The sequence below is a fragment of the Coregonus lavaretus genome (genome assembly GCF_964263955.1).
Source record: "Coregonus lavaretus genome assembly, chromosome: 33".
Classification (NCBI taxonomy): Eukaryota; Metazoa; Chordata; class Actinopteri; order Salmoniformes; family Salmonidae; genus Coregonus; species Coregonus lavaretus.
Window position 1 is genome coordinate 24,861,514 of NC_140020.1, and position 15,848 is coordinate 24,877,361.

Genomic DNA, 15,848 nt, shown 5'->3' on the forward strand with positions numbered 1-15,848 from the left:
GACATTTTTGAGGAGATGGGAAACACAATTGAATCGTATTAACACCTTTCTTGTAAGTTGCCCATGCGTCGTCAATGGGCCGCATAATGCATTCTGGGACAAGGAGCGCTCTCCTTCAAGGAGTGAACGGGAGTCAATTGGGCGCTTGCTCAAAACCCCAACATTAGAATGCATTTCGTGAACAAGAAGTACAACATTACAAATCTTATCAGAGATGTGAGATAATTAACTTGTTCTCTGTAATATCGTATAGCTTTGGAATCGTGACATTACGTACTTTCGAGGAAAATAGGCAGATTTGAGGTTTCTCGACTAATGCTGCGTTTCAATACTAATCCCGTTTAGCTCAGTTGGTAGAGCATGGCGTTTGCCACGGGGGGCCAGTATGAAAAATGTATGCACTCACTAACTGTAAGTCGCTCTGGATAAGAGCGTCTGCTAAATGACTAAAACGTAATCGGAACTCGGAAATGTCCGACTTGATGTATAACTACAACCAGTCAGTGGTACATTTCCTTGTTCCGACCAGCATATGAACGCGTGACGATTAGTTTAGCAATTGAGTGACGTATCATGACAACGTGAGCGCGATTGGTCGACATTCTGCTGCGTGGGGTGTTTACGTTAATACGTTTACGCTAATACGATCCCTATCTCTTCCTTTCTGTAATATCTCTGGTGCGCTGGCTTTTAGCGGGGTTGATGTACAGTAGCTAGCTAGCACATTTAGCCACCTAACCGGAGGTACACAGAAGTGAAGTCGCCCGTCTTAACCGATAAACCGACTGGTTTTGGGTAAGTAAAATCTGAATCGGTAGCTTGTTTTTCACTTTATTGTCTGAGTATTATTGACGGTATCTAGCTAGCTACGTAGCTAACATAAACTGTGCGAATGGTTGCCTGGTACGGTAGTTAGCTGCTAACTAGCGTAGTTACAGCACACAAGCTAGCCTTGCCAGGATTGTTGTGGAGGACAAAAACCTCGAACGGTACTTAGCGAGTATAACGTTAGTTAACTAATTAGGATACGTTGTAGCTGACCCAAACGATAAATATGACCAACAAGGTGAAGCTAATGTATCTTTCATAAGTAACTAGCTGGCTAGTTAGCCAGCTAACGTTACCAAGAGTCATGGCTATGATTTGACGACAGTACCCACTTAGCTAGCCTTCTAACTAACTTAGTTAGCCATCTAACTAACTGGGCTAACGTTAGCTAAGTTGGCTAACGTTAGTACCAGGCCTTCTTTCAACCACACAGATCCAACTTACGACCTGTGGTGGGTAATTTAGAGATGGATATCAGTCAGCTGACATATGCAGCCACAACTACAAAAAAAGCCAACTGAACACGTGTGCTGTTATCTTGTGTTGAGAAATGGACAGGGTCTCACTCGTACTACTCTCTTATTACAGTTCTGACTGTGTTTTTGTTTTGTTCCATGTTTAGGTGGGTGATTTCCACAAGATGTCGTTCCCTCCTCATATCAACCGACCCCTGTTGCCACCGGGCATCCCCCCACCACAGTTTGCTGGTTTTCCTTCAGGTTAGTCATCGCATTCTATAGGTCTGTCTGTATGTAAATTATACAGCAACTTTGACTAGATTGTGAATATGACTGATTTGTAAGGATAACTAATACTCTGCAAACCTTTTATTGAGAGAAAAACATTAATTTAATCCAAATACATTTTGTATACATTATCGGATTGTCTCTATTCCAGGTACCCCAATGATACCAGTCCACATGGGTATTATGACCCAAACACCTGCAGTGTTGGTGCCCACCTCCATGCCTGTGGTCAGTAAGCCCGCGGCCCCAAGGAAGGAGGCCGCCCCGGTGAAGGCCAAGGAGACGGACGAGAACAGCGGCCCAACCACCACTGTGTTTGTAGGGAACATCTCAGAGAAGGCCTCAGACATGTTGATTCGACAGCTGCTGGCGGTGAGGAAGGGGAACTTGCATGCAGATGTATTGGAAAGAGACATTAAGCTTTATTTAGGGTATAGGCAGTGTCTTTAGTCACAGGTCATGCTAGTATAATACAGCTCTGGAATAGACAGTTAGTTTTGCTTCTGTTTTTAGCATGTGTTGTTTCAGTTAGCCTTTAGGTTTGATTAATAAAAGCTGTTTCTCTATTGGCCAAAATGTTTTACTTCCTTTGTTTTCTTGGTTTTACCTGATAAAAATCAATGTCCTTTAGTAGGTCCCTGTAGTAAAGCAAGTCATTTTCACTCTTCAGAAATGTGGCCTGGTCCTAAGCTGGAAGCGAGTCCAAGGAGCCTCTGGAAAACTTCAAGGTAAAAACAGAACAGGTACAACACTTCTAAAGTACTCTACCGCCATGTAAGTCCAATGTCAACCTCACCAAGGCATGCTTTGCCAATGTGAAGCAACTACTATTTAGTGAAAAAATGAGCAGGCTCCTGTTCAGTAGGCACTAATCAGAAGAAAACAGACAAAAAAAGGATGTGACTACATGGACTTGTCTGATAAGAAAAACTCATGTACATTTTCCATTCCATGCCCTAATGAACACGACCCTGCTGAAGCTATTCCTCATTCCTGGTCGTGACTCAGATGGCTGTGTATTGATATAAACCCTCTATGCCCATTCTCTCCAGCTTTTGGGTTCTGTGAGTACAAGGAGCCCGAGTCGACGCTGCGGGCCCTGCGGCTGCTCCACGAGCTGCCGATCGGGGCGAAAAAGCTGCTGGTGAAGGTGGACGCCAAGACCAAGGCCCAGCTGGACGAGTTCAAGGCCAAGAAGAAGAGCAGCACCAACGGCAATGGGGTGGGTAATATAGTGGGGAAGGGGGACACAGCTGGAGGGATGGGAGAGGGGAACGTTGAATTACAATTTAGGTTATGGGATAGTTTCTAGGACACCGCTTAGTCAAGGACTAGGCTTAATCTATTTTAATGGAATCTCTATTGAACATGCTTTTTAGTCCTGGACTAGGCTTCATCTGTGTTAGGGAAACCGGTCCTAAATTTTGAATGAAATTAAAACCACTTCAGCCTCCTGCCCCTATGCTGGTCTGTCTGAGTGACATCCAGTGGAGGCTAAGATGGACCAAGCTCTAGTAAGCAGGGTTGGCTAAACGAATGGGGAATTCTGTGCCGAAAGGCCTGGAACAAAATAGCCCCTTATACTTCAAATAATTTTTCAGCAAGTGAGGCTGAAGATGAGTTGACTTGGATCTAATACGAAGCTGCCTCTCACTCTCTTTTTCTTTCTGCTAGAAGGCAGAGGCAGAGGATGGAAAAGTGGAGGAAGAGGAGGAGGTGATTGATGAGGATGCCAAGAGGCGGGATCAGGTCGTCAAGGGCGCCATCGACGGTCTGATCCGCGAGTATGCCAGCGAGCTCAATGCTGCCTCGAATGACGAGTCCCCCCACCGCAGGAAGAAGAAAGAGAAGAAAGAAGAGGTATGTGGAACTTCCTTCTCTCTTATCGCACTTGACGTTTACCTGATACGCATTGGTTGTGGTACTGTATTGTATTTGGGCACATTATATACTGTTGAAGTCGCAAGTTTCCATACACTTAGGTTGGAGTCATTAAAACTCGGTTTTTCAACCACTCCACACATTTCTTGTTAACAAACTATGGTTTTGGCAAGTCGGTTAGGACATCTACTTTGTGCATGACACAAGTAATTTTTCCAACAATTGTTTACAGACAGATTATTTCACTTATAATTCACTGTATCATAATTCCAGTGGGTCAGAAGTTTACATACACTAAGTTGACTGTGCCTTTAAACAGCTTGGAAAATTCCAGAAAATGATGTCGTGGCTTTAGAAGCTTCTGATAGGCTAATTGACATAATTTGAGTCAATTGGAGGTGTACCTATAATATAATAATAATAATAATATGCCATTTAGCAGACGCTTTTATCCAAAGTGACTTACAGTCATGTGCGCATACATTTTTACGTATGGGTGGTCCCGGGCATCGAACCCACTACCCTGGCGTTACAAGCGCCATGCTCTACAAATTGAGCTACAGAGGACCTATATTTCAAGGCCTACCTTCAAACTCAGTACCTCTTTGCTTGACATCATGGGAAAATCAAAAGAAATCCAAGACCTCAGAAAAAAAATTGTAGACCTCCACAAGTCTGGTTCATCCTTGGCAGCAATTTCCAAATGCCTGAAGGTACCACGTTCATCTGTACAAACAATAGTACGCAAGTATAAACACCATGGGACCACGCAGCCGTCATACCACTCAGGAAGGAGACGCGTTCTGTCTCCTAGAGATGAACGTACTTTGGTGCGAAAAGTGCAAATCAATCCCAGAACAACAGCAAAGAACCTTGTGAAGATGCTGGAGGAAACGGGTACAAAAGTATCTATCTCCATAGTAAAACAAGTCCTATATCGACATAACCTGAAAGGCCGCTCAGCAAGGAAGAAGCCACTGCTCCAAAACCGCCATCAAAAAGCCAGACTACGGTTTGCAACTGCACATGGGGACAAAGATCGTACTTTTTGGAGAAATGTCCTCTGGTCTGATGAAACAAAAATAGAACTGTTTGGCCATAATGACCATTGTTATGTTTGGAGGAAAAAGAGGGTGGCTTGCAAGCCGAACAACACCATCCCAACTGTGAAGCACGGGGGTGGCAGCATCATGCTGTGGGGGTGCTTTGCTGCAGGAGGGACTGGTGCACTTCACAAAATAGATGGCATCATGAGGAAGGAAAATTATGTGGATATATTGAAGCAACATCTCAAGACATCAGTCAGGAAGTTAAAGGTTGGTCGCAAATGGGTCTTCCAAATAGACAATGACCCCAAGCATACTTCCAAAGTTGTGTCAAAATGGCTTACAGACAACAACGTCAAGGTATTGGAGTGGCCATCACAAACCCCAGACCTCAATCCTATAGAACATTTGTGGGCAGAACTGAAAAGGCGTGTGCGAGCAAGGAGGCCTACAAACCTGACTCAGTTACACCAGCTCTGTCAGGAGGAATGGGCCAAAATTCACCCAACTTATTGTGGGAAGCTTGTGGAAGGCTACCCGACACATTTGACCCAAGTTAAACAATTTAAAGGCAATGCTACCAAATACTAATTGAGTGTATGTAAACTTCTGACCCACTGGGAATGTGATGAAAGAAATAAAAGCTGAAATAATTTTCTCTACAATTATTCTGACATTTCACATTCTTAAAATAAAGTGGTGATCCTAACTGACCTAAGACAGGGAAGTTTTACAAGTTAAATGTCAGGAATTGTGAAAAACTGAGTTTAAATGTATTTGGCTAAGGTGTATGTAAACTTCTGACGTCAACTGTACAGTCATGACAAATTATCGGCACCCTTGATAAAGATGAGCAAAAAATACTGAAAAAATTGGGAAATTATATTTCATACTAATACAATTATCTATTGTATTTGCTGGTATACAAAAGTCTGGGCAGGGATAATGTATAGTCCTGAGGAGTATACTACATACAGTGGGGGAAAAAAGTATTTAGTCAGCCACCAATTGTGCAAGTTCTCCCACTTAAAAATATGAGATTTTTTCTCTCCAGAAAATCACATTGTAGGATTTTTAATGATTTATTTGCAAATTATGGTGGAAAATAAGTATTTGGTCACCTACAAACAAGCAAGATTTCTGACTCACAGACCTGTAACTTCTTCTTTAAGAGGCTCCTCTGTCCTCCACTCGTTACCTGTATTAATGGCACCTGTTTGAACTTGTTATCAGTATAAAAGACACCTGTCCACAACCTCAGTCACACTCCAAACTCCACTATGGCCAAGACCAAAGAGCTGTCAAAGGACACCAGAAACAAAATTGTAGACCTGCACCAGGCTGGGAAGACTGAATCTGCAATAGGTAAGCAGCTTGGTTTGAAGAAATCAACTGTGGGAGCAATTATTAGGAAATGGAAGACATACAAGACCACTGATAATCTCCCTCGATCTGGGGCTCCACGCAAGATCTCACCCCGTGGGGTCAAAATGATCACAAGAACGGTGAGCAAAAATCCCAGAACCACACGGTGGGACCTAGTGAATGACCTGCAGAGAGCTGGGACCAAAGTAACAAAGCCTACCATCAGTAACACACTACGCCGCCAGGGACTCAAATCCTGCAGTGCCAGACGTGTCCCCCTGCTTAAGCCAGTACATGTCCAGGCCCGTCTGAAGTTTGCTAGAGTGCATTTGGATGATCCAGAAGAGGATTGGGAGAATGTCATATGGTCAGATGAAACCAAAATATAACTTTTTGGTAAAAACTCAACTCGGCGTGTTTGGAGGACAAAGAATGCTGAGTTGCATCCAAAGAACACCATACCTACTGTGAAGCATGGGGGTGGAAACATCATGCTTTGGGGCTGTTTTTCTGCAAAGGGACCAGGACGACTGATCCGTGTAAAGGAAAGAATGAATGGGGCCATGTATCGTGAGATTTTCAGTGAAAACCTCCTTCCATCAGCAAGGGCATTGAAGATGAAACGTGGCTGGGTCTTTCAGCATGACAATGATCCCAAACACACCGCCCGGGCAACGAAGGAGTGGCTTCGTAAGAAGCATTTCAAGGTCCTGGAGTGGCCTAGCCAGTCTCCAGATCTCAACCCCATAGAAAATCTTTGGAGGGAGTTGAAAGTCCGTGTTGCCCAGCGACAGCCCCAAAACATCACTGCTCTAGAGGAGATCTGCATGGAGGAATGGGCCAAAATACCAGCAACAGTGTGTGAAAACCTTGTGAAGACTTACAGAAAACGTTTGACCTGTGTCATTGCCAACAAAGGGTATATAACAAAGTATTGAGAAACTTTTGTTATTGACCAAATACTTATTTTCCACCATAATTTGCAAATAAATTCATTAAAAATCCTACAATGTGATTTTCTGGATTTTTTCCCCCTCATTTTGTCTGTCATAGTTGACGTGTACCTATGATGAAAATTACAGGCCTCTCTCATCTTTTTAAGTGGGAGAACATGCACAATTGGTGGCTGACTAAATACTTTTTTCCCCCACTGTACCTAGTTTGAGGAGTTAGTAAGGTAACTTTGGTCAATGTGAGTTCAGCTCGGGATAACCGGTCATACGTAAGTGGCTCACCTTTTAGCCAGGGACATTTTCTATGGCAACCAATCCTTCAGAACTAACCTGCTCCGGGGCAGGTTAACTCCATTTACCCTAAATGAAATGACTGAGCCGCGACTTGAGGACCAATGAAATCAGATCCCCCCCCCCTCGCAAAGAGTCTGTCATCATCCCCTTAATTTGAGGAAGACTACCGATTTTATCATTTGTATTAATCAAATAGTTTTTTTTGTCAGTCTGGTTCAAAGTTGACAGCATGACTCTGAACACTGTCCTTTCTTCCTGCCTCCCATTGTCCCTTAGGAGGATATCAACGCAATTGACGGATTGGAGGATGACAAGAGAGACCTGATTTCTAGAGAGATCAGTAAATTCCGCGACACCCACAAGGTACAGTACCTTATTAATCTCTCTCACTCACATTGCAGGTTTTGGAAAAGAAGCTGCACACACTACTAGTACACTCCTTTTGGTTTTCACACTTACTGGTAGTGGACACTTCTGCAAGGACCTGTTTATATAGTCTATATCAGGGATGGGCAACTCTGATGGGGGTGGGGGCCACAATCTGAACTCATCATGAGGGGGCGCAGTTGCTCGTGGGTCTGCGTACCCATATCCATACCCCCCCCCCCCCCACACACACACACAGCGTTTCTTTTTTTAGTGGCCCCCCTCTTGACAGCGGAGACATCTTTTAGTTAATTTTGTGCAATTCTACACATTTTGCCATGGGGTGTAGAGAAAATGTTGTAATTTTAAAGCAAGTTTGCTGCAGTTCTACACCTTTTGCCATAGGGCAGAGAAAAGATTTTGCAATTTTATAGCCAGTTTCATGCAATTCTACTCATTTTGCCATGGGGCGAAGAGGGAAAATTAGCTGTTTTACAGATAATTTCCTGCAATTCTACACATTTTGCCATGGGGTGGAAAAAGGTTAGCAGTTTTTTATGTTATCTGGGTGAGACTGACTAACAAAATCAACGGGGGCCCCCGGCCGGTAATTCGACCATGATAACAAGTTTAGATAGCTGGCCGCTAAACTAACTTGGCAATCTAAAACATTTTAGTTGACATGGGCTAATTGACTGACTATCAGTGACTGACAAAACAAGAGGAAAACTGCTGATGCACAACCACATTTCGAAATTCAAAAGGCCCACGGGCCACCAGTTGCCCATCCCTGGTCTAAATTTAGGATGGGAAAACAGTTAAATTTTTACATCAAAATATTGCATACCTTGCTAAAAAATCTCGAATTGTGACATATCTGGATTTTAAAAATGTAATTTCTATGTTGGCTACAGTACCTGTTCCAAACCGATTTTAATTGTCAGATTTGTAGCATTGTCACCGTTTTCAAACCTAATTTGACTCGTGTCGGCGGGACATTTATTTTGTATATATTAGGATATTTAGGTGTGACAGTATAGATGGCTAGATCCATAACTCATTCATCACACACAAACAAAATGCATGGCGATAATGTAAAGTTACCTTAAAGCTAATCTATTCATTAAACCCCACCATTATGATAGAGATCATATGGTGACTAAAGCAAGATGAATCTCAGAGCTTTGGAAAAAGTTGTCGAGGATAGCATGTAAGTATGAGCTTTCCTTTATTTTGTACATATACTGGGCGCTCCCCTCTCGAGGATTCGCATAGGGGCAACTGCACAGGCACTCTGGCATACGGTGGTGTTTGAGGTTGTTGAACTTAATGAGAACCTCTCAACAACACACAGCCAACCCTTTCCATTAGATACATGTCAACATAATGTTGGTCTTGCTTTTATGGGGACAGAAAACCACGCTGATTCGATTTCCATCTATTTATCATGTTGTCCGCAAGCCAGAGAGGCCAGTGAACCTGTGTGAGTCCTCTGTAAAATATGTTCATTCTACATAATGTGTGTGTAAAAGTCAAGTCACTGAGACTCAGTCAATAACCACTGCAGTGATTTGGGCTGTAGATTGTACTGTTATAGCAGGGGGGGGGCGCCCCTCCACAGCACTCTGCGTTCTGAAGACTAGCCAGGTGAGTTCCTACCCACCCTGTGGATGAGTGTGTGTTAGGGCTTTTCTCTATCTCTCCTCGTCCTGTGTCCACCTGTCAGTCCCTCTATCTCTCTCTCTCTTATTTTCTTTGATTGTCTCTTTCGGTCTGTCACTCTAGCCTTTCTCCCTTCTTTTCTGAACTTGTCTGTCTTTTTCTTCCTGATTCTAATTGCCATTCACCCTCTTTATCTTCAATTTCATGTGCCCATTATTTGTGTTCTGTTCATAGTTCATTATCTACAGCGGTAGACTTGCAGTAAAGGAGGTACTAGTAATACGTAATGAGTTCTTGTCTCAAGCACAAATGGTAAGGCCTATGGTTCATATAGGAGGGGATAGTAGTGTACCTGTAGTTACTCTATGCCCAAGCTGTCACCAGTAGAACGCAGAGCAAGGTAAGTTAAAGTAGGAAGAATAACCAATCCGATCCCTTCCACCCATAGTACCTGTGCTCTCTTTTCTCTATTCCCCATATCTCCTTTTCTGCCTGTTGTTTTCCTTGCTTTTAGTCTTAAGCTGCACTAGACCCGTGGCTCTGTAGTTTGGGTCAGTCCAGGAGAACAACCATCGGTTGTTCGTTATGGCATAATGGACTGCTTTTGGCTGTCTGCCCTTGTGGGAAAGGCCCATAGGTAACCTGTGGTCTCACTGTGTATTTCACAAAAACCCAACACAAACTTGAGCCTCACAATGCATTCAGAATGCATGGTTTGTAATAGTCTGTAAATCAGTTAAGAGTACATGGGGAGCCATGAGTGTAGTGCTAGGAGGGAGTTGTCTCTTAGTGTGTGTCTGGGAAAGCGAGTCATGGGAGAACTACTGAAGACTGAAGCAGGGGTAAGAGCCTCTACGATTTAATTTACCTGTCCAGAAAATGTATTGAAAAAAATATGTACCAGGATGTTTCACAGCTTTCTGTTTTTGACAATGTACCCCATAGAAGTTAACGGTTGTTTTTGATGATTTGTTTGAGAGAAAGTGAGAGAACCTCTTGATTCCCCCCCCCCCTGTGTATCGTTTGACCTGCTTTTCCTCCCAGGCCTAACTTTTATAGGCTTGTAGGGGCAGCGACGGGCTGAAATCCGTAGTTCAACACCTGTAAGTCACCAACAACTAGTTTAACAAAAGGATTGACGCCTTTTTTTTTGTTTCTCTTGTAATGAGGACACTGACTTTGGAGAGAAAAAGCGTTGTCTATCAAGCAGCGCCTTTTTCTTGTTTTTGAATGCCTGTGACGTTTGACATGGCCAACAAGATGTCTTCTTTGACCTCAAAGTGGTTTCCAGTGTCTTTAGTTGGCTTGTAAGTCACCCTGTATGTGCTAAACAATCATTGTACTATATTGATACTTTCAGGGGTCTGCAACTGGCGGCCCGCAGGCCGAATTTTTATTTGGCCCCCGAGGTTCTCAGTAAAAAACAAAAACATGCTATACATGGACAAAGAGGTGCCGTGTCTCATGAAAGCTTGTTGTTATTTTCCCATAGAAACTCTTAGCCCTGCCAAGGAGTGCCTGTTGTGCCAAAATGTCAGCCTTTATCTAACTACTTCATCCTTAGATAACAGGAATCTACATTGTTACAGTAGTCCCCTCTGCCCCCAGAGCCTGGAAGCCACTTCTGTGCACTTATAGAGAAGTGTGTGAGCCAGCCTCACTGTGCTCCTGTTCTGTTGCATGGCTGTCCTCCCGGAGCCTCCAACTTATCAACCTCCTCTGTTCTCTTTGCAGAAACTGGAGGAGGAGAAGGACAAGAAGGAGAAGGAGCGTGCAGAGTTTGAGCGCGAGCGACGGGAGAGGGACAAGGAGAGGGAACGTGAGAGGGAGCGCCGGGACCGCGAGCGGGAGAAAGAGCGCGAAAAGGAGAGGGAGCGGGAGCGCGAGAGAGACCGCGAACGGGACAGAGGTGACCGAGACCGCGATCGTGACCGCAACCGGACGAAAGAGAGAGAACGGGAGAGGGAGTGGGAAAGGGAGAGGAGCCGCGACAGGAGCAAGGACCGCAGCCAATCCAGGTGTGTGTTTTTAAATAAAGCAATGAATTGTGAATGAAGGAAGGAAGGAATGATTGGGAGGTAAATAACTAGGTTGGTGATGTGATTCACAGAGAGGTGAGTCGCGACAGAGACAAGGACAAGAAGCGTGACCAGGAGGATGAGGAGGAGGTCTACGAGCGGAGAAGGCTGGAGAGGAAGCTCCGAGACAAGGAGGCAGCCTATCAAGAGGTAGCTTCACGCACACACTTAGCATTGCTTACAGTGGATTGAGAATGATGTGTGTGTTGGCTGTGAAATGTTGCTTAATTCCTGTCTCATGTCTGTCTGAAGCGTCTGAAAAACTGGGAGATCCGCGAGAGGAAGAAGGCTCGAGACTACTCCAAGGAGTCTGAGCGGGAGGAAGAGCGCAGGAGAGAGATGGTAGGAAGAAACACAAACCCTGTTTTCACCCACGCATGGCAATCCTGGGTTGTATTTAGCAGGGAGAAAACCTTTTGAAACAGGGGGAGGTACTACCTGAACTTGTCCAATAGGAACACCAATTTTCATTGTCCGTTGCAAAACATGTTGCTACGCTGGGCCCCACTACTGAACAGGACTCAGGTTTACCACTGAGCCGGACGTGAAATGATGTCCTTTTGGTTTGAAGGGTCCTACCATAGACATATTCGTATGTGTTTACATTCATCATTGTGTCCTACAGACTAAAGAAAGCAAAAGGCTGAAGGAGTTCCTAGAGGACTATGATGACGACAGAGATGATCCTAAGTACTACAGGTGACAACCAGCACTAAATAAGCGGAGAAATTTAATTAATTTATGATGCTGATCCGCTAGGTCTACATACTACAGAAAATAAATCAGAATATAATATATAATGGAGGCCATTTTAATGTCGATAATGTAAACGGCCAAGGTGATGGCGGCCTGAAACGTCAACATTATTACACCTTTTTGGCTTCGGCATTTAGGAAGTGAAATAAAATAAACAACCCTACTTTAAAAAATCACTAAGACATGCATTGGGTGTCAGGGCTATTGTTATAAAAGGTGTTATTCCGTGTGCGACCCCTAGGGGCAGCGCACTGCAGAAGCGTCTGAGAGACCGGGAGAAGGAGACTGAGGTGGACGAGCGCGACAGGAAGAGAGAGAAGGAGGAGCTGGAGGAGATCAGACAGAGACTGCTGGCCGAGGGACACCCAGACCCCGAGGCTGAGATACGCAGGGTGAGAGAGAGAGAGAGAGAGAGAGTGTGTGTGTGTGTGTATCTGACTGTGTGTGTGCCTGAAGGTCATCTTCTCCTCAGATCCCTTTGTCTATATGTCTGCGTTGTAAATGGGTCTCTATCCATCTGGCTATCTTGGCTACACAATAACGTTAGGTGTGTGCGAGTGTATCCACTTTCCTGATTGTGTAAGCCCCTTGTCTCACACTGCTTCTCTTTACCGATTGGTCCAGATGGAAGAGGAGGCGGAGCGTTTGCGCCAGCCCCCGGTGAAGCCGGAGCCCGATCCTGAGGAGGAGCGGGTGCACAAGGTCCCACGGGAGGACCGGGACCGCCGAGGAGACCGGGATCGAGACCGAGGGGAGCGAGACCGAGGGGATCGAGACCGGGAGAGAGAGAGGGGGGATCGAGACCGGGAGAGAGAGAGGGGGGATCGAGACCGGGAGAGAGAGAGGGGGGATAGGGACCGGGAGAGAGAGAGGGGGGATCGAGACCGGGAGAGAGCAAGAGGGGATCGAGACCGGGAGATGGAGAGAGGGGATAGAGACAGGGGGGACCACCACGTACCCCACCATCACCACCCCCACTCTGATGATAATGATGATGTGGAAGAGGGGGAGGAGGAGTTTGATGACGATGACCAATCGGGGTCCAAGCCCTGCCTGAAGCCCACGCTGCGGCCAATCACGGCGGCCCCCTCTGTTTCGTCGGCCAGCGGGGGCGCCACCCCCAACACGCCTGGTGGCGGGGACGAGTCGCCCTGCGGCATCATCATCCCCCATGAGAACTCGCCCCCTCACGAGACCCTGCCCCAGGAAGAGTTCCGCCCCAAGATCGGCCTCAGTCTCAAACTGGGTGAGTTCTGTCGGTGGGACAGGAAGGACAAGCTAGGTCTAGAATCATCTGGAGATACTATAAAGACAACTACTATAATGCTAACTAACTACCAGGATACATGATCTGTTGTGTAGATCCAATTGAAGTGCCTCAATCCCTAATGAAGCGGAAAGATCGGGACCAAATAAAATCATGAAATAAGACTGTGCCTATCTTTACCATTCATTTTAGATTGAGGCATATAGCTGTATCTGCACAACAGATGTCTTGGGCTGTGGCCTGACAAACTTTAATTTTGGGCGAGAACTGCCACTCAAACTGCTTTAAGATATCAATGAAATAGAACTGTCCTGTTTCAGACATACTTGAAGCCTTTCTTCATGGAGTATAATTTCTAAATCTCTCTCTCCAGGAGCCACTAGCAGCCCCAGCCAGCCCAACGTGGCCATCAAACGCAAGAAGCTCACTGTGGACAGTGTCTTTAACAAATTCGACGACGAGGAGGCGGACGAGGCTCCCCGCAAGCGCAAGCTGGTGCCACTGGACTACGGCGATGAGGACAAGAACCTCCAGAGTGTGGTGGACGGGGCCTCGGGCCTGGCAGCCATCAAGGGCGCCAACACAGAGGAGAAGCGCAAGCACATCAAGAGCCTGATCGAGAAGATCCCCACGGGCAAGACGGAGCTGTTCTCCTACCCGCTGGACTGGTCCGCCGTGGACTCGGTGAGGATAGGATGTGGCAGTACCCTGCATTCGTCTGTTTCTGCTCTTTTGACAACTAATTCTATAATGTGTTGGCAAGAGAGCAGAAACCGACTGGAAACCAGGGAGGAAGTATGGTTGGTTTGATAATTCAATGACAAACCATGAACATTTTGATAATGTGTATCCCTACAATACTGGTACAGACCTATATGAATAATCTCTGGTGCAGTGACTAAAGTATGTCTGACTGTCCTTCCCAGACTCTGATGGATCGACGCATACGCCCCTGGATCAATAAAAAGATCATTGAGTACATTGGAGAAGAGGAGGCTACGCTAGTCGATTTTGTCTGCTCAAAGGTGTGTAAGTGTGATTGCGATGCAATTTACTGGGGAGCTGGGTGTTTTTGCAGAGTTTCATTCTGATTCCTTAATTTTGACCTCTCCTCCCCCAGGTGATGGCTCATGGTACACCACAGGGTATCTTGGATGATGTTGCCATGGTGAGTATCCCAAGAAATAGACTGGAAACATTCTCAGAATGGTCTGTCCAGCTAAAACCTATTTTTAACTGTATTTGCAGAGATTTTTTTTTAGAGTTTAGGTCGAAGTATTAAACAGGCCTTAAAACAGAGCCTTGGTGAACCCCTTTTGATCTCCTGATTTAAAGAAAAGTTGTTAAAAGTACTAAATCATTAATCTAACTGCAATATGGTTTCTCTACACCAAGGTTCTGGATGAAGAAGCAGAGGTCTTCATCGTCAAGATGTGGAGGTTGCTGATCTACGAAACGGAAGCCAAGAAGATTGGGCTGGTGAAATAAGAAACCCAAGAAAGCACTGAACAAATCCAACTTGTTCTAATAGAGTAATCTGACTTTAGTGTTATCAGTCACCAAAAAGACTTCTCCATTTGAGCAGCCTAAAATCAAAGAATGGGCTCAACCTAATAATACCCCAACAACAGCTTTCACACGTTGAGCTCCCGTTTTCGCATTCTTCCAATAGACTCTGGTACATGTCTCTACTGCAGCTGCTGACTTTGTATTGGTGTATAGCCTACTTGTGTGTGTACTTGAATGACTGACGCAGTGCTTATTGAAGATGCATGAAAGCAACCACTTGGACAATGGCCCTACTACAGTCTCTTGGCTTGAGTTGGATATTCCAAGGGTGACAGTGGAGCTAGATAAGGGGTTAATGGTTAAAGAAGAGAACATAGATACTAAGCCTTGGAAAGAAGTTCACTGAAAAGCATCTCACCGCTGTTTCTCTATAGTTTTGTGATATTAGTACTCAACCATTCAACTTCTATCATTAAAAAAGAAAGAAATTGGACTGCTGTTTCTGTGGCATCTGCTGAGTGAAACTTCTGTTTATGAGAAGGGTAGACCTTTAAGTAGATTAGATTTGTCTTTGTATTACAAACAATACTTTCTATAAAGTCTGCTATTTGAGGATGATATGCCAGCTATTGAGCATTTCTGATTTGTGGTTGGTTGGTCTCGATGCTGTAACACACAGGAACGGCACCACCTGGAAATGTTAATTTGGGAAGACAAGCTTAAAGGATACTGATTTGTGAAAACATTGTCTCCATTTTGTTTTTGTATCTGTGGAAATTTGTTTTGAATAAAGATTTTTTTTATAATTTTGTGTACTTGGGTTTTGTCAATAGATAAATATCCTGATGTGGCCCAGTGAGTCTTGCATACACCCTTACTATAAATTGGTATTTACTAGATATTTTACCAGAATTGTCTGTTAGTATGAAGCACCACTGTGTACCATGGATACATGGTGCAAGCACTTTAGGATAGCCATTCATTGTGCTATTAAAGTTTGAATACTAGGGGCTTGTTAATGTGCATGTTGCCGATGGCAATATAACGTAAATATAATTAACTATTCTACACAATACATTTTCTTCCACACAATCTGA

The 15,848-nt window shown here is 44.7% G+C and overlaps 1 protein-coding gene across 3 annotated transcripts; it reads left to right on the forward strand.

The window, feature by feature from the left end:
- Positions 1 to 692: 692 nt before the first annotated feature.
- On the forward strand, positions 693 to 15,554 carry LOC311108671 (RNA-binding protein 25-like). Of its 3 annotated transcripts, none has more exons than XM_084151381.1 (17): positions 693 to 795; positions 1,451 to 1,547; positions 1,726 to 1,946; positions 2,245 to 2,302; positions 2,627 to 2,796; positions 3,249 to 3,434; positions 7,390 to 7,476; positions 10,876 to 11,159; positions 11,252 to 11,369; positions 11,472 to 11,561; positions 11,845 to 11,918; positions 12,217 to 12,367; positions 12,600 to 13,221; positions 13,616 to 13,926; positions 14,169 to 14,267; positions 14,363 to 14,410; positions 14,638 to 15,554. In XM_084151381.1, exons 2-17 carry the CDS (start codon positions 1,469 to 1,471, stop codon positions 14,728 to 14,730), a joined length of 2,691 nt encoding a protein of 896 aa, XP_084007507.1. In that variant the 5' UTR covers positions 693 to 795; positions 1,451 to 1,468; the 3' UTR covers positions 14,731 to 15,554. The 3 variants fall into 3 exon arrangements, with proteins under 3 accessions (XP_084007507.1, XP_084007505.1, XP_084007506.1); XM_084151379.1 differs by having other exon boundaries at positions 708 to 795; positions 2,245 to 2,317; XM_084151380.1 differs by having other exon boundaries at positions 708 to 795; positions 2,245 to 2,317; positions 3,252 to 3,434.
- The last annotated feature ends 294 nt before the right edge of the window (positions 15,555 to 15,848 follow it).

Excerpts from the sequence above, each read along its gene's own strand:
- LOC311108671 (XM_084151379.1), top strand. The coding sequence starts at position 1,469 with ATGTCGTTCCCTCCTCATATCAACCGACCCCTGTTGCCACCGGGCATC. Across the intron at positions 11,160-11,251 it reads AAGGACCGCAGCCAATCCAG|AGAGGTGAGTCGCGACAGAG; the intron begins GTGTGTGTTTTT and ends TGTGATTCACAG. Across the intron at positions 13,222-13,615 it reads CGGCCTCAGTCTCAAACTGG|GAGCCACTAGCAGCCCCAGC; the intron begins GTGAGTTCTGTC and ends CTCTCTCTCCAG.